At 50.8% G+C, this 25,603-nt stretch overlaps 1 protein-coding gene across 1 annotated transcript; it reads left to right on the top strand.

Moving 5' to 3' along the window:
• The first annotated feature begins 4,673 nt into the window (after nt 1-4,673).
• On the top strand, nt 4,674-25,334 carry RFC2 (replication factor C subunit 2). The gene is made up of 11 exons (XM_060649182.3): nt 4,674-4,829; nt 8,238-8,307; nt 10,700-10,741; nt 11,037-11,143; nt 15,791-15,892; nt 16,993-17,093; nt 18,319-18,476; nt 18,757-18,822; nt 20,106-20,186; nt 21,712-21,825; nt 23,703-25,334. The coding sequence occupies exons 1-11, from the start codon at nt 4,675-4,677 to the stop codon at nt 23,811-23,813; spliced, it is 1,107 nt and encodes a 368-aa protein (XP_060505165.1). The 5' UTR covers nt 4,674; the 3' UTR covers nt 23,814-25,334.
• The last annotated feature ends 269 nt before the right edge of the window (nt 25,335-25,603 follow it).

The following is a 25,603-nucleotide window of genomic DNA, read 5'->3' as shown; positions in this document are numbered from 1 at the left end:
TCAAAGATCACAAAACAAACACTTTGACACAGTTTTCTGTTTTCCTTTTTTTTTTTTTTTGAAGTTTATTTATTTTGAGAGAGAGAGTGTGCAAGCGGGGAAGGGTCAGAGAAAGCGGGAGAGACATAATCCCAAGCAGGCTCCGTGCCATCAGCGCAGAGCCTGACTCGGGGCTCGAACTCACGAACTGTGAGGTCATGACCTGAGCTGAGATTGAGAGTTGTGGCTTAACCGACCGAGCCACCCAGGCACCCCCTGCCCCACTTTTCTTTTGTTTTTAATTAATTACAAACAAAATTTAATTTTGTTTGTAATTAATTTGTAATTAATTTGTTTTTAATTAAAAGAAATTTTAATTTCTTTTGTTTTTAATTCCAATATAGTTAACCTACAGTACTATATTATTTTCAGGTGCACAGTGTGGTGATTCAACAGTTCTGTACATTTTTCAGTGCTTAGCGTGGTAAGCGACAATTTTCTCTACAAGCACCCTTGACTCCCTCCACACCACTTGCCACATGGCAACCAGGGACCTAAAATATAAACTGGGCCCTGTGGCTGTTCCCTAACTTCTCTGGTCCTGCGGTATGGCCCCTCCAGGCCTCCTTCCTCTCCCACCCTGATTCGCACCCACCCGGGAGCCACCGTGTGCTCATCACTCCTTCAGGCCTCGTCAGGCCCCAGGGTGCCATGACCGGGACAGAGAAGAGCTCCTGTTCTCAAAGAGCTGCCATTCTAGGGGTGGGGAGACCAACAATAAACAAGGCAATAAATCCAGGTAATTGTAAGTACAACACAGAAAGAAACAGGATCTCGGGATAGAGAGCAAATGGATAGACGGAGAGGGTGTTAGGGGAGGCGCCTTCCAGGCAAAGCCAACAGACACTCAGCTCTCAAATTCAGGGTTCAGATCTCAGGTAAAATGCCCCCTCCCCGGCAAAGCCCTCCTTGACCTCTAGGTAAAACAACCAATCAATCAGTGCCACTTAACCATCATCATAATTAAGTAAACACATGACCAGTCGTTTGGTGTCTGTCTCCCTCCCTACAACACAAGCTCCTTGAGGGCGGAAGCTTGCCCTGTTCCACATCCTGTGCTTATCAGAGCGGCTGTAGGCACTCAATCAATATTTGTTAGAGACAGAAACCGCGAGTCAGGCGGAATGATGTCTATACCAGCTTCCAAATTCCGCAAATGTGATCGGCACAATTCCCGAGGACGAACGTTACCCAGCCAACAAATCCTTATACTGGAAATATGTTTAGGATATATGCTTTTTCACTACACAATGAGCCTTTTAATGTTGAAAATGCTAGTGAGAATGTTAGAAAAATTGTAAGGGTGATGGAACACTGCAGGGTCTGGGAGCGAACAGTTATTTCAGTGATAGTATCACTGCTTTAAAAAAAAACCAACAAGGGGTGCCTGAGTGGCTTGGTCGGTTAAGCGTCCGACTTCAGCTCAGGTCACGATCTCACGGTCCGTGAGTTCGAGCCCCGCGTCGGGCTCTGGGCTGACAGCTCGGAGCCTGCAGCCTGTTTCAGATTCTGTGTCTCCCTCTCTCTCTGTCCCTCCCCTGTTCGTGCTCTGTCTCTCTCTGTCTCAAAAATAAATAAAGGTTAAAAAAAAAATTAAAAAAAAAAAAAAAAAAACAACAAACAGCTACAATTCATAAAGAAAGCCCCTGGGAGACAACAAATGAGTTTTCAAAAATTCCGTGTAAGCAAGGTAAACAGCATCAAGAAGGGTCAACATCCCGGGCCAGTGGTGGAAAGCAGGTGTGTCTGGTGGTCCTGGTCCTGGGATGCCACCAGATTTTCAACCCCACGTCCTGCAAGTCACTTGGGAAGTGGGCGCCACCCTAGTGGCAAAAGCCAAGGTGTCATTTTAACCAAGATTTGTTGCCCGTCCCATTTGGCAATTTGATGGGAGGGCTCTGGCTTCTGGTAAAGGATTTTGTTTTCAGTTTGCTCTCCTTTTCCATGTCCTTCCTCTTTTGTGTAACTAATTGCCCTCGTGAGGGAAGAGTCAGGGAGCTCAGCCCAGAGCAGAGGAGGAATTCACTTTGGCTTTCCTTGCCTTTTCCTTGGTTTGGTCCTAAACCTGTGCTTTCCCCAACACCCCCTGCTCCCCCTCCTCCCCCACGTGGCTGCTGTGTGGCTCTATGGGACTGGGTGGAGTTTTTAAGCTCTGAGCTCTGTCTAGGCTCAAGTACAAGTCACAGAAGGCTCAGTCTAAAGAGAAAAAAAAAAAAGAAAGAAGGAAAAAGCCCTGATATGCTGTTCTGCCCCAAAAGTCACCTCCTTCCCTGATCCTCTTGGTGTTCGAAGGACATCAGTGAACGCGGAGTCCTGGGAGCGCCAACAGGCCTCCTGGAGAGCGGCATTTTTGGAGAATCATGAAAGGGGAAAGAATTATAAACTGTGTTCTGCATTTATTGCAAATGTTTCATTTTTAAAATTAATTTAATTTTTTTAGAATTTATTTTTAGAGGGACGCACAATACGACTGGGGGAGGGGCAGAGAGGGTGAGAGAGAGAATCTCAAGCAGGTTCCACACTGTCAGCGAAATGCCAGACATGGAGGTTGAACCCACAAACCGCGAGACCATGACCTGAGCCAAAATCAAGAGTCAGATGCTCAACCGTCTGAGCCACCCTGGCGTCCCCAAAACGTTTTGTGTTTCAGCTGTGTGTATATGCGGTTAGGAGGAGGGTGTGTATGTGATAATATTAACAATATTACATGGGAACAAACCCAAGGGAAAACGATGAAAGAGACATTTCAAGAAAAGTTTGTATTTCAAGAAAATGTGTATCTTCTCCAGAGAAATAAAAGATCTGTGAATAGTGATCTTGAAAACATGCCAAACGGCTTAAAGGAGAACGGAAGAGGGAGAGCCAACTTCAAGCCTCCCCCACCCCCAAATCATATAAAAGGGAAAAAGAAAAACACTGAGAAAGTCCTGAACCTGGAGACTTTAGTAATTATTACCATCATGCTTCAGAATCGGGAGTCATTTGAGGTCCCTGCCCAACTGGCAATAACTTCAACAGAATGAGAAATCACGTGTTCTCACCCACCTCGAGGGACGCAACTGTAGATTATGCCCACTGCTTCCAACTTGCTAGCCTGGCTGCAGAACTCGAATGAACAATTAGCAGATCTGAACTCCACATCGGTCTACTAGGTGCAAGAGAAGGCACCAGGCGTCAGGGGGCAGGCACCTCGTCCTCCAGGAGCTGACCACTCAGGTAGGAAAGATGAAGCAGAGAATTTACACATGAAAAAGGAACACAACACCAATCCTGTCTTCCCCAATACATTCCTGCAATTGGGGAAAGAAAACTGAAAGGCAAGGACAAAAAATAGAACACGATCCCTTGCGATATAGATTTGGGAGCCCGTGTTTATTTGAATGACAAATCCATCACCTGGAAAACAAGGTCTTCTACCTGTAATATATAGAGATTTGAGTTGGTGATGGAAGGGAAAGAGCCATAGGGTTTTGATCAGTTCTCTGGTGACAGCAGCCCAGTTCCTCACGGCTGACCAAACTGTTCTGGAAACGTGGATCCTCACGGTTCATTAAACACACTCAAATTGAACATTCACACTGTGCCAGGTCTTGCGCTAGGCACTAGGGAGAGAGATAAATGGGTCCCGATTCTTATCTTCAGTGTGGACATGAAAGCCAATTTTTCTCCCCAAGTTGGAATGCAGTGGTATGCTAAGTGCAATACAACAGAACTTTATATGAATTGCTTTGGCAGCACGATGGGGAATGAATGCTGGGGCCACCACCTGCAACCTCAATGGCATCGGACAAATATTTCAATCATTCTCAAGCCTGTTTCTGTGGATATTTAGGAGTATCCACCTCGGATATAGTATAGTAGGGTACACTACAGGGTTTAGTAAGAGCATAGTAAATGACGGTCCTTGTACATTATTTTTGTTTATTATGCACCCTTATTATGACATTTGGGCTAGGCGGGGAAAGATTAGTTCAGTAGGCAGAAAACGAGCCCAAAACAATGCTCAAAGCACTCATGAATATGGAGTACCTAGTTTTCCGGAATGAAATTGAGCCACATCCTACAGAGGGGCAGTTGCCGCCTCTGCAAAACGGGCGTTATTTCCACCGTGCAACACTGGGAAAACTCCCCGACCGCAAGCGCCAAGTTCCAGGGCGCAGGAGCGCACTCCATGGGAGCTAGCGTTTCCACCGGGACACCTGAGCGATCCGGACAGCTGGGCACAGTCAGGTCCCAGATGACACCGCCCAGACGTTCAGTCCCTATGCGTGTCCGCCGTCAAACCCACGTCTGGGCGGCGGCGGGATGCTCCCACCCCCCAGGCCTGCCCGCGCGCCGCCGCTCCAGGCCAGCCACGCTGACAGGGCCTCCCAGACCAATCACACAAAGACGAAAACAGCCGAACGTCCCTTCCTGGAGCGACCTGCCTTCTCGGAAGTCGATGCGGTCGGGTCTCGCCTTCCTCTCACTAGCGGGCTGGACTCCAGGCCTCCCTTAGCAACCGCGGCCTCTAGCAACCGACACCCCCGCTCCCCTCGGTCTCGCTGGTGCTCTCTGCGCAGGCGCAAAAGGGGTGGGCCCAAGTCTTCCGCCGGCGACCGGCGTCCCCCGAGTGCTCGGGGCGGGGCTTGCGTGATGGCGTCACAGGGCGGGGCTTCGGGCGCGGGAAGAGGCGGCGGGAGAATGGAGGTGCGGGAGAGCGGCGGTGGCGCAGGAGAGCTGGGGGCCCAGGACCCTGCCCCCGCCTCCGGCAAGACCGCGGGCAGCGCGAGCCACTACGAGCTGCCGTGGTGAGGACCTAGGCCATAAATGATGGGTGCTCTGGACGTGTGGGTGGGCGAGTGGGCGGGCCGCGTCCCGTGGGGAATCCAGGGGCTGGAGCTTGTTCCAGGGGCTCCTTAGCGGAGCAGGAGGTCCCGGGACGGCGTCGAGTACATTAGTATTTGGAGAGGGCGAGGGATGCGCTTCGTTCACCCCACCTAGCTCAAGAGGGGCCGGTCTGAGGTCTGGGGGGGGGGGGGTGTCCTCGGTCAGAACCGAGACCTGTGATCACAGAGTGTGTTAATAGCCGCCTCCTGTGACCACCCACTCAGCACCCGGCGCTGTGCCTGGGGCGACTCTGATGTCGGGAAGCGTTGGTTGCAGATTCGGAACTCGGGGTTGCGTGCACAAGGTGCATCCTGGGTAGCTAAGAGGAGCTGGTGACATGGGAAGCCACCTCACGGGCACAGGTGTGGTACGGATGATCCGCTCCGGTCCCACTCCCTATGCGCGTGGTAATGGCTTTACTCTCTCGCCTGTGTGTGTGCCCATCCTTCCAGACCACCCCTCTTGACCATAGCAGGCACCTAAATGGAGTGCAGTACAGCCCACTGGGCTATCCACAGCGGCACTGTCCAGTCCCCCAGCCGCTAGCCACTTGAGTCTATGGAGTGCACTGGAAATGAGGCTAGTCCCAATTGAGATGGGCTCTAAGTGTACAAAATACACTGGATTTCCAGGACTTAGTATTTAAAAAAATCCCATTAGTAATTGTTACATTGACTACATGTTGAAATAATACTCTTTCGGATATATTAGGTCCAATAAATTATTTAAAAAAATTTTTTAATGTTTATTTTTGAGAGAGACAGAGCACAAGTACATAAGGGGAAGAGAGAGGGAGACACAGAATCCAAAGCAGGCTCCAGGCTCCGAGCTGTCAGCACAGCCCCTAGGTTCAATAAATTACTAGTAGAAGTAACTTTACCCGTTTTCTTTTTATCTTTAAAAAAAATTTTTTTTGAAATCGAGACAGAGGTAGTGTGGGGGAGAGGGGCAGAGTTAGAGAGAGAAGGAATCCCAAGCGGGCTCCACTCAGCACGGTGCCCAATGCAGGGCTCAACACAGGGCTCCATCCCGTGACCCTAGGACCACGACCTGAGCTGAAATGGAGTCACATGCCGAACCAACTGAGCCACCCGGGTGCCCCTTTTTACCTTTTTTAAGGTGGTTGCCAGAAAGTGTAAAATTACATATGTGGCTTAAGTTACATTTTTTATGCACAACACTAGATGCTTACTTCATTATACAAAACACACGACTGTCATGAGCTTCCACTGGATAGGGAAAGAATAGAGAATCGACAAGTAGACGTGTATATTTGCTGATGACAGGTGGCATGGGGTAAGTGGGTCTGGTGGTCAGGGAAGGCCTTTGATGAGCTATTTCAGCAAAGGCTGGAATTCAGGGAGTAAGCCATGTGGCAATGTGGAGAAAGCTTTCAGGCAGGGGGAGCCCCTCTGAAGGCCCTGAAGGAGGAACATGTTTGCCTTGTTCAAAGTCTAGCTTAAATTCCAGCACCTACATTCCTCGGTGGTGATTCCCTTCCTCTGGGCTTCCACAGCCCTTGTATTTTTTTTTTGTTTGTTTTAATGTTTTACTTATTTTTGAGAGAGCGCAAGCAGGGGAAGGGCAGAGAGAGAGGGGGACAGAGGATCTGAAGGGGGCTCTGTGCTGACAGCAGCGAGCCTGATGCAGGGCTTGAACTCACGAACCTCGAGATCATGATCTGAGCTAAAGTCAGACGCTCAATCGACTGAGCCACCCAGGTATCCCAACCCTTGGTTTATATAACCAGTTTAGCACCGTAGTAGGATTTGTTAAGCTCTGTATGCTTGCTAATAGGAAAGGCCTTTAGAGCAAGAACAATGTCTCGCTCGTTGCTATACCTTCCACTTTGCGGCCCTTAACATCTCAAACTCCTGGGACACCAGGGTGGCTCAGTCGTGAGATCAGGCCCCTAGTTGGGCTCTGCACTGACAGCGTGGGGCCTGCTTGGGATTCTCTCTCTCTGCCCCTGCCCCACGCACACACCGCTTTCTCTCCCTCAAAATAAATAAATAACTGAAAAAAAAATAAAAGATCTTGAACTCCTTGCACAGTGCTTGCCACCTGGAAAGGGCTGAGTAGGAACAAGAAATGAGTTGGAACAAGCATGCTCCAACGGCTGGTCTTGGAGGAGAGCTCTTTATTGACTGTACTGTGTGTCAGACAAGCTTCTTTGCATGAGGCTGCTTCTGGAGGGGATGCCGGCCGAGGGTAAATTAGAGAGTATAATAAAGGGCAGAGGGGGGCGCCTGGGTGGCTCGGTCGGTTAAGCGTCCGACTTCAGCTCAGGTCATGATCTCACGGTCCGTGAGTTTGAGCCCCGCGTCGGGCTCTGTGCTGACAGCTCGGAGCCTGGAGCCTGTTTCCGATTCTGTGTCTCCCTCTCTCTCTGCCCCTCCCCTGTTCATGCTCTGTCTCTCTCTGTCTCAAAAATAAATAAACGTTAACAAAAAAAATTAAAAATAAATAAAAAAAAAATAAAGGGCAGAGGAAGTATTAATGGTCACATCATTGCAAATCCACTCCCACTTCTGTTCTCAGAGCTCGAGAAGGTCATCTTCTTGTGACCTAGCTTGCTTACTAATTTAAAAGGAGAGAAGCATGGCTCTGAGTAAGCCACTGGCCTGTCCACACAGGATCACAGGGCCGGCCTGTGGAGTCTGTCTAGCCAGCCCTGCGGTGCACCTGGCACAAGTCTGCAGAAAGTGGCAGGTGAGGGACGAGAAGGGGGCTTGGTTGCGCCCGGGTCCGTCAGATCAGGTGTCGGCGCCTCATGTTCTGAGACTCTGTTGTGACGGGCCGACTGTGGCGCTGCACAGTGTCACGTTGTTCCAGATGGCCCGCACTGGCCCTTCTCCAGCAACAACAGGTGTTCCTCTGCTGCGGAGGGTTTGAAGCCTTCGGCGCACAATTCTTAGGCGCTTAACCTTTCAAATGGCACTGAGATGCCTCTTGAAATTTAAAACCTGCAGCATTTCCTATATTTAAATTGAATGTATGTAGCCTTCTTTTTTTTTTTTTTTTTAAACATTTTATTTTTGAGACAGGGAGAGACAGAGCGTGAACAGGGGAGGGTCAGAGAGAGGGAGACACAGAATCTGAAACAGGCTGCAGGCTCTGAGCTGTCAGCACAGAGCCCGACACGAGGCTCGAACTCACGGACCGCGAGATCGTGACCTGAGCCGAAGTCGGCCGCTTAACCGACTGAGCCACCCAGGCGCCCCTGTGTAGCCTTCTGACAGGGCTCTCAGGATTACCCTCTAGTGCTTTCTTTTGGACCTTCTGAAAATAGCCCTGTCAAGATCTTTTATGTGTTTTCTTAAAAACAGGGTTGAAAAATACAGGCCAGTGAAGTTGAGTGAAATTGTCGGCAATGAAGACACTGTGAGCAGGCTGGAGGTGAGTAATTTTTTTTGTTTTGTTTTTGAGCTGATCTTAAGTCACATTCTTGTGGCTTTGACAAGCTCAAGGCATTTGCAGGAAGACGGCGGAGATAGTGAGGGGCGGGGCGGGCCTGGAAGCCAGAAGAATTAAGGGATGGAGAGACAGTCTGGAGAAGACTAGAAGCCATAGTGGATAACTTGACATGTTTAAAGGGCTGGCTAATTGGAGGGGGTTTCTCTGACTTGTTCTGTGTTGTTCTAGAGCAGGGATGGCAAACTTTTTCTGTAAAGACCTACTAGTCGATAGCTTAGGCTTTGCAAACCATGTAAGGTCTTTGTCCAATATTCTTAATTTTTAATTTTTAAATTTTTTGTTTGTTATTTTTTATTTAAAATTTTTTTTTCATTTTTAATGTTTATTTTCCAGAGAGAGAGAGACAGAGAGTGTGCAAGCGGGGGAGGGGCAGAGAGACAGAGACACAGAATCCGAAGCAGGTTCCAGGCTGTGAGCTGTCAGCACAGAGCCCGACGCGGGGCTCGAACTCACAAGCTGTGAGATCATGACCTGAGCCGAAGTCAGATGCTTAACTGACTGAGCCACCCAGGCTCCCCTAAAATTTTTTTAGTGTTTATTCATTTTGAGAGAGAGAGAGAGCATGCGTGCAAGTGGGGGAGGGGCAGAGAGAGAGAATCCCAAGCAAGCTCTTTGCTGTCAGCACAGAGCCTGATGTGGGGCTCGATCCCACGAGCTGTGAGATCATGACCTGAGCCGAGATCAAAAGTCAGATGCTTAACCGGCTGAGCCACCCAGGCACCCCAATATTCTTAATTTTTTAAAACAATCCTTTAAACATGTAGAAACTGTTCTTAGCTAGGGGGCTTATAAAAACAGGCCTTAGGCTGGATGGCCCCCACCTCCCCCCAACACCTCTTTACAGTAGTTTGCCAACCCCTTCCTAGAGGGACTAAGTGACAGGACAGCCGGCTTCAGGACGACAGGAATAGGAACAAGCAGAAATGTTCACCGCAGAGCAAGCTTTGAAATCCTAGTTCTAGAGGTCTTCAGGCGGAATCTAGAAGCCCAGCCGTTTGAGACCTGACAGAGACAATCTCTGCAGTAACTGGGACTTAGACTTCAACAGCTACCGAGATATTTATTTCTTTTACACCTTTGCTCATTTTACAGATATTTGAGTATCTTTCGTGGGCCAGATATGGTCCAGTGTTAGGAGCTGTTGATAGAAGGGTCGACAAAATAGACATGACCCCTGCCCGTGTGGGATTTACTCTCACAGGGGCTGAAATCAACAGGTACTGTGATGAGCAGTCTGCCAGAGGAGGTACAGGCTGCTGTGGAATCAATCAGGGAATAAACCTGCTCACAGTATCTTAATTCTCAAATGGAACAAGGGACGGCAAAGATAGGTAAGCGAGAGTTAGCCAGACATGGGGAGCGGGGCGGGGGGTGGGGCCGGAGCTAGGGAAGGCAGCAGGAATGGCATGTGCAAAGGCCCAGAGGTGAGAGGGCCTAGCTTGCTCTGGGGGAGGGGCGGGGATGCCATCTGAGTGGAACACACATAACAGTGCTTTCCAGACATTAATGGGTGTAGGAATTGCCTACAATTAATTAATTAACGGGTGTAGGAATTGGTAGCAATGCAGATCTGATCCAGTAGGTCTGGAGTGGGGCCAGGGAATCTGCATTTCTGACAGGCTCCCGGAGGATGCCGATGCTGCTGGTCCTTGGAGCCCACAGGGTAACAAGGCTGTAGAGCGTGTGTATGGGGAGGTATGAGAAATGAGCTGGTGAGGTGAGCACGGCCTCATGAGCCCTGTGGAAGAGTTTGGGCTTCATAGGGAGGGTGTTAAGGAGTCCTTCAAGGGCATCAGTCAGGTGCAAAGGTTTTAATAGATGTGCATTCTAGAAAATTGGGAAATTGGTTGTGGTTGCAGTAGGGAAAATGCATGGGAGTGGGGCGGGATTAAAGACCAGTTAGCGGCCAGTTAAAAGCGATCCAGGAGAGAGGTCATAGACAAAGGAAGTGGCAGTGTGGCTGAAGAGAAGGAAATGGACTTGAGATAAAGGAAAAAGGATGGCCAGGCCTCTATAATTGAGGCACTATGTGGGGCAGGGGGTGTAGGGGAGGCCCAGTCCAGGATAGCCATGACCTCCCGGTTCCCGGCATGGGCAATAGGATTGACAGTCCACACAAGGGGAAGCCTGAGTGGGGTTTCAGGTGTGAGGGGGAATGAGGACTTCGGTTCGGAATATGCAGAGGTGAGAGCTCCGTGGGGCATCCGCGTGGAGAAACTGGTGGCCGTGCTAGTCCACGGGCCTGTGTGGCTGCGGACGCTTGGTGCCTCAGGTCTGCAGATGAGTCCGTTCTGATGCACAGTTCTTTCTTCAGGTCTTTGCAAGAGAAGGGAACGTGCCCAATATTATCATCGCTGTAAGTACCTGGTCCCGGCCCTCCCTGTTGGACGTCTTAGAGTCTCACTTTCCCTCCAAGAGCCTAAGTGCGCAGAGCTTCCTGGTCAGAGAGGCCCATGGCCACCGAAGCCCTGGCCCTTCCTCTTGGCAGGGAAGCGTTCCGCTCCAGGTGGTCAGGAGGCCTGTGGGTTGGTGGCCGTATTGATTTGGGGTGGGGGTTTGAGGGGGAGGCGAGCGCAACAGTGGGGAACAGTAACTCGAGAGCTGAGGCGAGTTCATTCTGTCGGCCTGAAGCCCCCTCGATCCCCTCCTAGGGCCCCCCAGGAACGGGCAAAACTACAAGCATCCTGTGTTTGGCACGCGCCCTGCTGGGCCCAGCATTCAAGGACGCCGTCTTGGAGCTCAACGCCTCAAACGACAGGTACACCTGGGAGTTAGGACCCCCTGAAGGGTGACGAGTGTTTGAGGTTGAGTTGCCATAGAAACCGCCTTTCTGCAGTTCTGTGTTGTACCTGGAGTTTGTCTCGCCAGCTCTGTGTTTTCCTTTGATCCTCCCCCGTGAACAAGAATGAGAGTCTAGCCTGTAGACATGGCATCATAAGCACTTGAACTGCTCGTGTACTTTTTTTTTTATGTTTTTATTTTTGAGAAAGAGGGAGAGTACGAGCAGGGGAGGGGCGGGGGGGGGGGTGCGGACAGAGGATCCAAAGCAGGCTCCACACTGACAGCAGAGGGCTTGATGCGGGGCTCGAACTCATGAGATCATGACCTGAGCTGAAGTCGGACACCCAACTGACTGAACCACCCAGGCACTGCCACTTTGTGGTTTTTTTTAATGAAAGTTTTGTTTTTTTTAAATGTTTTTAGTGTTTATTTTTGAGAGACAGAGATAGAGCACAAGTGGGAGAGGAAAAGAGAGAGAGATAGAGAGACACAGAATCTGAAGCAGGCTCTGGGCTTTGAGCTGTCAGCACAGAGCCCGACGTGGGGCTCGAGCCCACGAACCACGAGATCATGACCTGAGCCAAAGTTGGACACTTAACCAATGGAGCCATCCAGGTGCCCCTTTTTTTAGTGAAAGTTTTAGAAGTTATTTTCTTATTATTTATTTTCTTATTATTTATTTATATTATTTATTTATTATTTATTTTCTTATTATTTATTTATATTATGCTTATTATTTTGAGAGCGACAGAGCACAAGCGGAGGAGGGGCAGAGAGAGGGAGACACAGAATCCAAAGGAGGCTTCAGGCTCTGAGCTGTCAGCACAGAGCCTGACGTGGGGCTCGAAACCACGAACTGTGAGATCATGACTTGAGCCAAAGTCAGACGCTTAACCAACTGAGCCACCCAGGTGCCCCTAATGTTTGTTTATTTTTGAGAAAGAGAGTGAGTCAGGAAATGGTGTAGAGAGAGAGGGACAGAGGATCCAAAGTGGGCTCTTCACTGACAGCACAGAGCCCGGTGCAGGGCACGAACTCACGAACCAAGAGATCATGACCTGGGCTGAAGTTGGACGCTTGACCGACTGAGCCACCCAGGTGCCCCTAAAAATTATTTTTAATTTTTGTGGTAAAATACACATAACCGTAAAATGTGTCATCTTAAAAAATTGTTTTTAAGATTTTATTTTATCTTTCTAAGTAATCTCCACACTCCACGTGGGGCTTGAAGTCACAACCCCCAGATCGAGAATCACACGCTCTACCGCCTGAGCCAGCTGGACGCCCCCCATCTTCAGAATTTCCAAGAGCACAGTTCAGCAGCGTTAAGTACGTTCACGCTGTTGTGCAGCCATCCCCAGAACTCGGTTCCCTGCAGAACCGAGAGTGGATATCCGTTCAACAACGACTGTCCATTTCCTTCTCCCCCAGCCCTGGGCAGCCACGTTTCTACCTTCTGTTTCGACGACTTTGACTCCTCTAGGGACCTCTCGGAGGTGGAATCCTCTAGCATTTGTCTCTTCCTAACGGGCCTGTGTCGCTCGGCATCATGCCCTCGGGGCTCTTCCGTGTTAGAACAGGTGTCAGAATGCCCTTCCCTTTTACCACCGAGTAGTATCCCCCTGCGAGGACGGACCGCCACATTTTGCTTATCCTTTCCTCTGGTTCGGCCCCCTGCATCGCTTCCGTCTTGTGGCCGCTGTGAACATGGGTGTACCAACAGCTCTTTGAGACCCTGCCTCAGTTATTTTGGATATATGCTCAGAAATGGACTCGCTGGATGATTTTCGGCCACTCAGTTTAGATTTTGTAGGAGCCGCCACACTGTTTTTCCACGGTGGCTGTGCCACTTTGCACTCCTATCAACAGCGCCCTGTTCCCCGACATCTTCACCAACGCTTGTTATTTTCTGTTTTCCTTGGTGGTGGTAGTCATCCTGATGGGTGTGAGGTGCTGTTTGCTCTTTTCTTTAAGTTTATTTATTTTTGAGACACGGAGAGACAGTGCGTGAGTGGGGGAGGGGCAGAGAGAGGGAGACACAGAATCCGAAGCAGGCTCCAGGCTCCGAGCTGTCAGCACAGGGCCCGACGCGGGGCTCGAACCCACGAACTGCGAGATCACAACCTGAGCCGAAGTCGGAAGCTTAACCGACTGAGCCACTCAGGCGTCCCCTGTGCTGTTTACTCTTTAGATAAAAATAGTAGAGGATTATGAAATGAGGAACCGTTGAATAAAAATGTCTGCCTTTGGTTATTCCTTGAGGCATGGTTCTCAGCTCTTTATTTATTTTTTTAATTTTATTTTTTTAATTAAAAAAAAAATTTTTTTTTAATGTTTTATTTATTTTTGAGACAGAGAGAGACAGAGCATGAACGGGGGAGGGTCAGAGAGACAGGGAGACACAGAATCCGAAGCAGGCTCCAGGCTCTGAGCTGTCAGCACAGAGCCCGACACGGGGCTCGAACTCACGGACTGTGAGATCATGACCTGAGCCGAAGTCGGATGCTTAACCGACTGAGCCACCCAGGCGCCCCTAATTTTTTTTTTTTTTTAACATTTATTTATTTTTGAGACAGAGAGAGACAAAGTATGAACGGGGGAGGGTCAGAGAGAGGGAGACACAGAATCTGAAACAGGCTCCAGGTTCTGAGCTGTCAGCACAGAGCCCGACACGGGGCTCGAACTCACAGACCGTGAGATCATGACCTGAGCTGAAGTCGGCCGCCCAACCGACTGAGCCACCCAGGCGCCCCGGTTCTCAGCTCTTTAATATTTTCCTGTGGGTCTTTTTTTTGGTAAATGTTTATTTATTTATTTTGATAGAGCGAGAGAGAGCAAGTGTGAGCATGACTGGGGGAGGGGCAGAGAGAGAGGGAGACAGGATTTGAAGCGGGTTTTGCACTGACAGCAGAGAGCCCGATACGGGGCTCAAACTCACAGACCGTGAGATCATGACCTGAACTGAAGTTGGACGCTTAACTGACTGAACCACCCAGGCGCCCCTATACTTTGCTGGTTTCGAAGATCCATACATCCCTGAAACAGGCAATGCCCTTCAAATATGACTAACCGCTCATCCGTTGTCGCAAATGGCCCTGGGATTGATCCATTTTGTAAATACCGAGTCCGGATGTCAGATACAAGTAGGTTCTAGCCTATTGTCACTTCCTGTTCTACTCACACTTGATTCGTCAGACTCACTACTTTTGAAAACTCTGGTGGCTTATCATCTTGAGAAAATGGCCCATAATTATAAAATAGTTCCAACTTTAGATTTATTAACACCAATTTGAACAATCAGTACAAGGATTGTTTTTTTTTTCCATCTGTTTCCTTCCGGTCCCCTTCGTATACACCGCCTACCTTCAGCTCTTGACCCCCGTAAACTACCCCGTACATGCTGGTGGGCACACATCATGGGAGATGAGAGAAGACTGTCACGTGACCTTTAAGCAAACCGGGATGGTCAGGTTCTTGTCACAAGATCCCGGGGAATGAAGTCCTTCCTGTCGAGTGACTAACTGGATGGAAATATATTGTATTTTTTGTCCTCGGAACTACACTGTGCATTCCTTGATGCTGAAGTTTGAGAAAATTCACCGACGATGCTGGCATCGTGGGGTGGTCTGACTGTGGTCAGCCTCACCGTCCTCATTAGCGTCTGGGTGCTGTTCGTTGTCTCTCTGTGGTCATTTTCTGATTTATCTGATAATATGGAATGCCCTCCTGTCATCTGTTTTCTCGTTGACGTTGTAGGTGGAAAAGGAAGCGTTTTGAATTTTCAGCTGCGGTCGATGAATGCTTTAAAAACAACAAAGAGGGCGTATTTGAACTTCTTTTGTACCTTCTGGAAAGGGAGTGCAGTGCCCCTAGGGACACAAAACACTGGAGGGTAGGGCGGTAGTGACTATTTTCCACACGACTGACCAATGGCACCCGTGTAGGCGAGTGCAGCAGCCTTGCGTTTTCTTAAGACAATCCCCTTTTTAGCGTCATTGGGAATAATTGATAAGTAACGATGAAATAGTTACTAGGATGATGACACTGCCAGTTAGTCTGAAGATACAGAGTTTCAAGAATAAGGTCGCTTAGGGGTGCCTGGGTGGCTCAGTCGGTTAAGCGTCCGACTTCGGCTCAGGTCATGATCTCACAGTTCGTGAGTTCAAGCCCCGCATCAGGCTCTGTGCTGACAGCTCCGAGCCTGGAGCCTGTTTCCGATTCTGTGTCTCCCTCTCTCTCTGCCCCTTCCCTGCTCATGCTCTGTCTCTCTCTGTCTCAAAAATAAATAAACATTAAAAAAAAAAATTAAAAAAAAAAAAAAAAAGAATAAGGTTGCTTAGACCCATGATGGACCCCAGATTATAAAAGGGTCCGTTGGACTCCTAGGGTAATTGCAAGATAAAATGAGTTTCATCCCAGCAAAAGAAGTAAATTTGGTTTTTGGGAGACCTCCAAGAAAGAATAAAAGTAACGAACTGTTGATCCTTATAAAAAGTTCGAATTGCCCCAAAACCCTAGAAACGAAAGTCGTTTCCATGGTGGCGTTCCGGGGGTTGGAAGTCCCTATGAAGGCACTTGGACTTGTCTCAGAAGGTGACGGTACCGTTCTGCCTTGTTGTTTCAGGGGCATTGACGTCGTGAGGAACAAAATCAAAATGTTTGCCCAGCAGAAAGTCACCCTCCCCAAGGGGCGGCACAAGATCATGATCCTCGATGAAGCAGACAGGTAGAGTGCTTTGCCAAGTATAGACATTGACCTTGACTTGTCAGTCCCCTGTTGGATTTAATATGAAGTCGGGAGGGAAAACTCTCACCCTTGCACTTTTGGGGCAGATTGGCTTATCGCATCTTCAGAAAGCAATTTTGTAGTGGCCTGAGCCTTGAACCTTATCTTTATTACAAACATTCATCTAAGACATAAGTCAGTTAATGTGTTGGTTCCAACATCACTTACGTGAATAATTTAAATGATGCATTTTTTTCATTGTGGTGAAATACACATAAAGTTTACCATTTTAACCATTTTCAAGCATCCAGTTCAGTGGTATTTAATCATCCTAACCCTCTGAGGTGGGTCATATCATTATCTCCTTATAGGTGACTTTGAGGCTTACGTAGGATTTTCCCCCCCTAGTGCATTTTATTTATTTATTTATTTATTTATTATTTATTTAAAAAAGATTCCGGGTGTAGTTGACACAGTGTTACATTAGTTTCAGGTGCACAACATAGGGATTCAACATCTATACGTTACGCTGTGCCCATCACAAGTGTGGCTATCGTCTGTCACTGTGCGACACTGTTATATCACTATGTTTCCCTATGCGGTGCCTTTGAAAATTTTTTTCACGTTTATTTATTTTGAGAAAAAGAGAGCAGGGGAGGGGCAGAGAGAGGGAGAGAGAGAATCTCAAGGAGGCTCCTCACCGTCCGCGCAGAGCCCGACTCAGGGCTCAATCTAACCAATCGTGAGATCGTGACCTGAGCGGAAATCAAGAGTCGGATACTTAACCGACTAAGCCGTCCAGACGCGCCTGTGCTGTACCTTTAATACCTGTGACTTACTCGTTCCGTAACTGCAAGGCTGTGTTTCCCTCTCCCCTTCACCCCATTTTGCCCTTCCCCGCCCCGGCTCAGGTAGTTTGCCTAAGATCCCATAGCGGTGAGTGTCTCACCTCCCTGCCTATGTGAGACCCGCGCGGATCCCGGAGAAAAGCTGAGCGTGCTCAGTCTGGAGATCAGGGCTCCCAGGGTCTCTAGGGAGGGTTTTGTGTCCAGTGGGCCCTGGGTCCCAGTGGCGAGCTGCCCCTGTGTTTTCCTTCTCAGTATGACCGATGGAGCCCAGCAAGCCTTGAGGAGAACCATGGAAATCTACTCCAAAACGACTCGCTTCGCTCTTGCTTGTAACGCTTCGGATAAAATCATAGGTGAGGGTCAGCTCTGCGTGGCATGGGGTCCACACGTGGCGCTCACGTTGGCTTTTTAGCAACAGAACAGCAGGGGCTTTTTGATTGCCTGCCGTGGGCTGAGCACTGCAGAATCAGCTTTTTCATTTAATCTTCTGTAATTCTATGTGAAGGTATTATCAGCTCCGCATTAGAGGTGAGAACACTGGAGCTCAGAGAGGTCGGGTCGTTTGCCCAAAGTCACACAGCAGGCGGAGGAGCTGGGACTGGAATCCCAGGCCCATGTGACTCTTGCACCATCGCAGGCACACACGACACTTTGATCTGTACGTAGCGCCACGGTCCCTGCCTTGCTCCAGACGTGCTCCTGCACTTTCTTTCGGCTCTGAGCGCTTGGCACGGTCTCAGTCTGCACGTGGGGCTTTGTCATTACCAGGAACTGCCCCCTCTGTGGAAGCTTACCCGTCAGTCCGCTCTGACCGGGCGCCTGGCCGGCCCTCCCCGAGGTCTGTCTGCTTCCTCACTCACAAATCAAGAGTCCACACTCAGCCCGACCAAACCACTCCTACTGATTGCTTTTAAATGCCAACTCATCGGAACCAATTGTTCTTCTTATCGGTGCTGATAAGCCAAATACGTAATTAAGGTTATGTTATGAAGCTTCCTGGTTCCAGAGAAGTTGAAATGGACTGACTCTTAGGACTCCCAGGATTTTTTAATGCACATAAAAACTCACAGGAGTGCATTCCTTGAAGGCGTGTGTGAGCACAGGACAGACAGGGAGACCCGAATGGGGCTTGGGGATCGTAGAGAAGCTGCTGTCATAGTCTAAATCTAGGGTGAGGGGCAGCTTCTGGAATTCTGCATCTGTCTGTCTAGCGGTTCTCTGCCCTGGCTGTGGTCAGAATCTCCTGTGGAGCCCTTACAGAAACCACAAGATGTACCGTGCTCACCCTGGACTGGCTGGGTGGTGACACCCAGCACTGACTCACCAGCAGGCTGTGGCATGTGGGTGTCTCTATCCTGGAGGGTCTTTTTCCCCTTCTGGAAGCTGCCTGGGGCAGTGCTGGGGAGAGGCCTCTCCTGTTGCCGCTTCTTGGTTGATCCTTTGAAACTTGGCCCTCATTTCGGGGGAGAGAGCACAGGCTGGGGGGAGGGAGCGCGGTGCCGGCGTGGCTGATGCTGATGCACGCACAGTGCCACCAGGCCGCCCTCTGGGGACAGCCTCACCCTCCTGTCCCTTCAGAGCCCATTCAGTCCCGCTGCGCAGTCCTGCGCTACACAAAGCTGAGCGACGCCCAGGTCCTGGCCCGGCTGATGACCGTGCTGGAGCAGGAGAAGGTGCAGTATACAGACGACGGCCTGGAAGCCATTATCTTCACCGCCCAGGGAGACATGAGGCAGGTGCGTGTCGCCTGGTCCCAGGGGGAAGGTGCGTGCCCCGGGTCCCAGGGGGAAGCAGGGAGTGGCCGCTATGCAGACGGGGCACAGCCCCGGGGCGGGGAAACCCCACACGCCATCCATCGGGGCCTGGGGCTGATGGAGGGCAGACCTGTGGGGGGGGTACTGCTCCCACGCAGGGTGAGGGGGTGGTGGGAGGAGCCTGGGAGGGTAGGGGGAGGAGCCCGGGAGGGGGAGGGGCAGGACCGCAAATCTCCCTCCACGTGCGCTTGTTCCTCCACAGGCCCTCAACAACTTGCAGTCGACTTTCTCGGGATTCGGCTTCATCAACAGCGAGAACGTGTTCAAGGTACAGGAGCCGGTGGGGCCCCCGGGGGTCCTGCACCTCGGTGTTGCCACCGCCGGCTGTGCTGGGGCCCCTGCTCCGGGTGTCCCCGTGTGCTCGCCCCGCGCAGACTCCGGAGGGTGTCGGGCGCGCCCCTGCACGTGGGGAGGTGGCCTTGGTCGCTCACCCACCCCCAGGGTCACCCCGAGGGCCCTCATGTGGCCCTGCTCGCAGAGGTTCTCAGCATCTGGTGGCCGAGGACGCAGGCTTCCGCCGCGCGCGCCCCGAGATCACATGGTCCCACTGCTGGAGGGCGAACGCTGAGCCCCTGCCCCCCCCCCCCCCCCCCTTCCGCACCCACGCAGCCCTGGGACAAAGATTCCCGCTCTCCCACATTGGCAAAGGGTTTTCCTCCCGGGAATACTTTTGAAAACTGGCTAGTGCATCCTGACAACTCGGGGTCTGCGTGCTGGAGACCAGCTTCCGTCTTATTTGGGGGTAAAGGCTGGGTAGAGCTCCCCATGTATTCAGACCTTAGCAAGTTCGAGCCGCGTTGAAAGCCTGTTTAGCCCCTGGTGGCGAATGTGTTTTCGAGGACACTCTGGGAACTTGCTTAGTCTCCTCTAGGTAGTTCAGGCCCCAGGTCATCTGGGAGCAGACGTTCCAGGGCTGGAGGGTTTCTGAGGGAAGTTAACTGAGCTGGGAAGACAAATCCCAGGGCGGCGGAGGGCAGAAGGCGTTTCACTGGAAGTTGTACATGTGGATCCTGAGCTGGAGGGTGGAGTGGGGTCTGCAGGCCAGTGGAGGCAGAGGCAGGGGCAGGGGGGCGGCCCCAGGCTCAGTGACACCCCCGCACCACCTGCAGGCTCTGGAGTGAGGGACCCTCTCCGGGGAATCCGGTTCCTATTCCAGGTAGGAGGTCGGCCCACGAGAGCTCCCGGTTCTTAAGTGGATTCTGAGCGGTTCCGGGCAGGCCCTCCCGGGACCTCGTGACCTAAGGTGTGTGGCTGATGGCTTCCAATAAGACAGAAGATTCCGTCAGCCCCTGTTGACTCAGCTTGTGCCTGGGGAATCTGTAACGACGTGTCAGAAGCTCTTCCTCACTGGGGAGGGGAACACCATATTCTGTCTGGTGACTCATCTGGTGGTGAGAGGGACGTTTCCAAACCTGGTCGTGTTTGCCGGAGAATTCGAGGAGGAAAGCCAGCTGAGAGGTTACACCAGTGGCCCCCCAGTTGGTCTGTCGGGGCTCCTTCCCGGATGGGCCCCCTCAGCCCCTGACAGGCCTTCCTTTCCGGTTTGCTCAGGTCTGCGACGAGCCCCACCCCTTGCTGGTGAAGGAGATGATCCAGCACTGTGTGAACGCCAACATCGACGAAGCGTACAAGGTTGGCCTCGCGCCTGCGTCCCTGACACGGGGGGAGCCTCTCTGTGCTAGGGACTTCACAAGCGTCGTTCCACTGAATTCTTTTTTTTTTTTTTTTTTTTTTTTTGAGAGAGGGTGTGAGTGATGAGAGGCAGAGAGAGAGAAAAGCAGGGCTCACCTGAAGGGGGCCTCCTGCTCACCCAAAATGGGGCTTGAACCCACAAACCGGGAGATGATGACCTGAGCTGAAGGCAGATGCTTAACCGACTGAGCCACCCAGGCGCCCCCTCCACGTAATTCTTAGAACAAGGCTAGGAGTTGGGTACGCGTCAGAGGGGAAAACTGATTGCGGGAGACTGAATTTCTCGCTCTAAATCCCACCGCTGACAAGCACTCAACCTGCGATTCAGAATCACACACACTTGTACTATAATTACATCCCCCACGAGGGGACTTTGCTGACCCAAGACCAGCCCAACTCCTTACGTGTCAGTGACCCCATCTGTCTGCGGAGGGAGACCTCATCCTCTGGCCCTGCCTGAGGAGTGTGGGGATGGCTCACTGGGACCCAGTGGCCCCTGGTCGTCCAGGAGAGGCAGGACCGGGGACTTCTAGACTCATTATGGAGTCCAGTCCCAAGTGCAGATCCCAGGGGGCATCTTCAGGGTGCCGGTGGCCCTCAGGTCCACCAGGGCGGCAGTGGTACGATTGAAGTCCATTGACCCGATTCTGGGAGGTCCCCCACACCCGGCTGCCAGCAAACTAGGCCAGAGGTGGACTGGGTTTAGGGGCCAGACGTAACGCAAACCCGAAGGGGAGACCTGGGCAGAGACCCCAACACACAGCCTTTATAAAGGCAGCCTTCAGATTTATGAACACTCAGCTTCCTTACCCCCTGCGTCCGTCCCAGGATGCCACCAAAGAAAACAGCTGAGCCCGGACCCCGCAGTCTGGGTGGGCCGGGTGGGGTTGGAACTGGGGCCTGGGGTTGCGAGGGCAGGAGGTGGAGAGAACTCGGCTCCAGTGGGGGTTTGTTCGAGGCTCGGCTTGCAGGGGGAGCGCCTTGTGACCTGCAGCTCCGGAGGGCACAGCAGACAGACGGTTCTGCCTCTTCCCCCAGGACTCGCTGGGATGATTCATACGGCTTTTTCGGAGCCTTGGATAAAAATACTACGTGGCCGTTGTAGTAGACCGTGCAATGCTTTTCCAAACGTTTGTGATGTTGGGGCGCCTGCCTGGCTCCGTGGATAGAGCGTGCGACTCTTAATCTTAGGGTGCCGAGTTCAGGCCCCACATGGGCATGGAGCCTACTGTAAATAAATAAACAATAAAACATTTGTGATATTCTCTCTGCTTGTTGGGAAACTCATGACCCCCCAGGCGACCTGGAGGGGGTAGCCCACCGGCCGTTCCCCTGGATCACTGCGTTGCCCAAGATGATCCGTCCACTCCCTGCGGTGTGACAGACCCAAGACTGGTGTGGCTTCAACTTCTTGTCGTCCCCCCGCCCCAGTACCCTTGTCACCACCTCGTCTCTTCCTGTTTAGATTCTCGCTCACCTGTGGCATCTTGGCTATTCACCGGAAGACATCATTGGCAACATTTTTCGAGTGTGTAAAACCTTCCAGATGGCAGAATACTTGAAACTGGAGTTCATCAAGGTCAGTGAGAGTACAGCGATGCCCCCCTCTCCCCCAGGGAATGCGGGCCACGTCGTGGGCTCTTCGTTTTGCTCACGGGCCTGGCCCCTGGAAGGCACGTGGCGAGTGTCTTGACCACAGCAGAGGCCGGCGGCTCATCGACCGGGGGCCGGGAGATGGTTGAAGCCTGTCCCGCCTGTCAGCGACCTTGGGTTCCTTAGGGTGGCTCTTCATTTGCGATTGATTTGTTCCTTTACCCTTAAGGTCGGGTTAATTGAGGTACAGTTTACATAGAGTACAATCAACCTCTTGGGTGCCTTCTGTTGACAAAAGTGCCCAGTCTCATAAACGCCATAGCTTTATGATTCCCCGTTCCCCAAAGATATGTGCCCCTCTGTAGTCAGCTCCTCCCCCAGCATCCAGAAGCCATTGATCTGCTTTCTGTTTGCAGGGACAGAATTTTCCAGAATGTCCTATAAATGGAATCAAGTAGAAGGGAGCCTTTTTTTTTTTTTTTTTTTTTTTTAAGGAAGAGAGTGAGCAGGGAGAGAGTAGACGGGGAAAAAGAGAGAGAGAATCCCAGGTAGGCTCCACACTCACTGCAGAGCCCAATACGGGACTCGATCCCAAGACCCTGGGATCATGACCTGAGTCAGACACTCAACCGACTAAACCACCCGTGCCCCTCCCCGCTTTACCTATGTATCTTTTTTCTTAAAATCTTTTTGTTGTTTTGTTTTTGGGGAGCCTTTGAGTCTGGCTTCTTCTACTTTGCTTAATGCATTTAGGATTTGTTCACGCTGTCGCGGTGGGTCCTTCCTTTTACTGCCGAGTGCGTTCCACGGTACGGATGAAGCACGTTTGCGTGTTCGCCAGTCGGAGGACGTTTGAGTGTCCGGGTTATGGGGACTCCACATAAGGCCACCGTAAACATTTATGTGCGTGAATGCGTGTGAATGTGAACGTAACTTTTTACTTCTCTGGGGTCACTTCCCAGGAGGCGAGGTTGCTGGCTGTAACGGGAAGGGTGTGTCGAACTTGTCAAGAAACTGCCAAGCCGATTTCCGAAGCGGCTGTGGTATTTTGCATTTCTGCCAGCAGCGGGAGGGTTCCAGATGATCCACGGCCTGGCCGGCACTCGGAATGTTTGGTTGATTTTTTTTTCGGTCGATTTTTTTTTTTAAAGCCATTCTAACAGACGCGTAGTAGTATCTGGTCGTAGCTTTATGTGCATTTCCCGGTGACCGAGGATGTCGAGCTCTCTTCCATGTGTTGATTTGCCTCCCACAGTCCTTAGCAAAGCAAAGTTCAGCTGGGTGGTTTTCTTGTTCTTGAGCTTTGAGAGTTACTTCTATATTCTGACTGCAAGTCCTTTATCAGGTATGTGTTTTACAAATATTGTAATATTTTTTCCAAGCCTGGTTTTGTTTTTTTTTTTTTTCTCTTTAAGAGTATCTTACAGGGGCGCCTGGGTGGCTCAGTCGGTTGGGCAACCAACGTCACTCAGGTCATGATCTCACAGATCGTGAGTTCGAGCCCCACGTCGGGCTCTGTGCTGACAGCTCAGAGCCTGGAGCCTGCTTTGGATTCTGTGTCTCCCTGTGTCTCTGCCCCTCCCCTGTTCACGTTCTATCTCTCTCCTTCAAGAGTAAATAAACATTTAAAAAAAAATTTTTTAGTTAAAAAAAAAAAGTATCTTACAAGGAAATATCTCAACATCCTCTTAGAAAAAAATAAACCGAGCTTTAAACGTAACCTGTTACGACTTAGAGTTTATTTCCCAGCTGGAGTGTGAGTTCATTGCATCGAGTTTAAGTAAACTATTAGTTCGAGTTAAAAATAAAACCTAAAGTGCTCCCTCATGTATTAACCAGATTTACGTTTGCTTTGTTTTTCAGGAAATTGGATACACTCACATGAAAATTGCAGAAGGTGTGAACTCCCTTCTGCAGATGGCAGGGCTCCTGGCCAGGCTGTGTCAGAAGACAATGGCCCCGGTGGCCAGTTAGGGGACAAGAGTCCTCCTCATCCGTCCGTGAGACCCAGTAGTCAGCGCCTTCTGATTTGGACAAAATGCTGCCTTAGATCAGCATGGGGACGCACCTTCCTCTCACACAGTCGTGGCCTTCACCTTCATGCGGCTTCCACGATAGTTTGCGCTCAGCCTCAGACTCACAGATGTGGTGACAGGATGGAAAGGCCCCAGAGAACCTCCGGGGCATGGCACCCGATCTGGGCACGTGTGGCATTTCAGCTAATAAAAAAGCTGTCCAGGGGCACCTGGGTGACTCATTGGGTTGAGCGTCCGACTCTTGATCTCGGCTCAGTTCATGATCTCAAGGTTCATGAGATCAAGCCCCGCGTCGGGCTCTGTGCTGACGGCACAGCCTGCTTTGGATTCTCTCTCTTTCTCTGTCCCCCTCCCCTGCTCGTGCTCTCTCTCTCAAAATAAATAAACATTAAAAAAATACAGTTTTATCAGCAGTAGGGTGGCAACACAAGGCCAGGAGGAAAACCGGCTTCCTGTCTCTGCCCCTAGCATCCTACAAGTAGAAAAGGTGATTTAGGAAGAGACCGACCAAGCTGATCTCAGTTCTTGCAGAAGCCTGCTGTGATTTACTACGGAGACAGACCTCTCAGAACAGCCTGGGGCAGCGGGCCCTTCGGCAGGACGGGCAGCGATCACGGGACGGTGTTACTGGGTATCCTGTGTGTGCATGCTGCCGTAGAAATCCCCAGGGAATTTTATAATAATTTGCATGACTGTTCCCACCACCCCCCCCCAAGGTACTATTTTTTTCAAATTATAAAAAATCTCAATTGTACGTAAGTGGAAAGAATGATGCAGTGAACTTCCCATATCCACCACCCATCTTAACAGTTTTACCAACATAGGGCCATCCTTGTGTCCTCTTGTGTTCCCACCACCCTCCCCCATTCCGGTGGTTGAAGCAAATCCCTGATGTGTTATAGGGGTTGGGGGTGACTCAGCTCCTGTGATTGGTGGTCTCATGTGAAATCTTCCATTGAGAACAGTTGTGTGTTGGGGTGCCTGGGTGGCTTGGTTGATTAAGCATCCGACTTAAACTTTTAACTTAAAAAAAAAATTTTTTTTAATGTTTATTTACTTTTGAGAGAGAGAGAGAGAGAGAGACAGCGTGTGAGCCGGGGAGGGGCAGAGAGAGAGGGAACCACAGATTCTGAAGCAGGCTCCAGGCTCCGAGCTGTCAGCACAGAGCCCGACACGGGGCTCGAACCCATGAACTGTGAGATCATGATCTGAGCCGAAGTCAGACACTTAACTGACTGAGCCATCCGGGCACCCCAAACTTAACTTTTTAAATGTTTTACTTATTTTTGAGAGAGAGAGTGTGTGAGCAGGGGAGGGGCAGAGAGAGGGAGACACAGAATCCGAAGCAGGCTCCAGACTCCGAGCTGTCAGCACAGAGCGCGACATGGGGCTCGAACCCATGAACTGTGAGATCATGACCTGAGCCGAAGTTGGACGTAAATTTTTTTTTTTTTTTTTTTTTTTAAGAAAAAGAAAACAGCTGTGTGCCATGCTGGCTCCTGCCCTGTGGGCTCGAGGACAGAGGGTCCCGGCAGCTTGCCTCCTGTGTCCCCGCTGCCGCAGAAACACAGATGGTGCTGGAACAGCCGGGCAAGCCCATGAGCCTTTCTTTAAATCCTCTCCCGGCCCAGGGTTGGCCACAGCGGCTCTAGAGCTCCCTTCCACTCTGCCATTCCTCCCAGGAAGGTTTGTCACCTGCCCGGGCCACAGCGTTGAATGGGACACTGA

This window comes from Panthera onca, chromosome E3 (genome assembly GCF_046562875.1).
Source record: "Panthera onca isolate mPanOnc1 chromosome E3, mPanOnc1 haplotype 2, whole genome shotgun sequence".
In the NCBI taxonomy this organism is placed as follows: Eukaryota; Metazoa; Chordata; class Mammalia; order Carnivora; family Felidae; genus Panthera; species Panthera onca.
This window is presented reverse-complemented; position numbering and strand designations above follow the sequence as displayed.

Bases quoted from the DNA above. Each gene is read 5' to 3' on its own strand.
- RFC2 (XM_060649182.3), top strand. From the start codon at position 4,675: ATGGCGTCACAGGGCGGGGCTTCGGGCGCGGGAAGAGGCGGCGGGAGA. The intron at 18,477-18,756 runs GTGCGTGTCGCC...GTTCCTCCACAG, and splicing joins CCCAGGGAGACATGAGGCAG to GCCCTCAACAACTTGCAGTC. The intron at 18,823-20,105 runs GTACAGGAGCCG...CGGTTTGCTCAG, and splicing joins ACAGCGAGAACGTGTTCAAG to GTCTGCGACGAGCCCCACCC.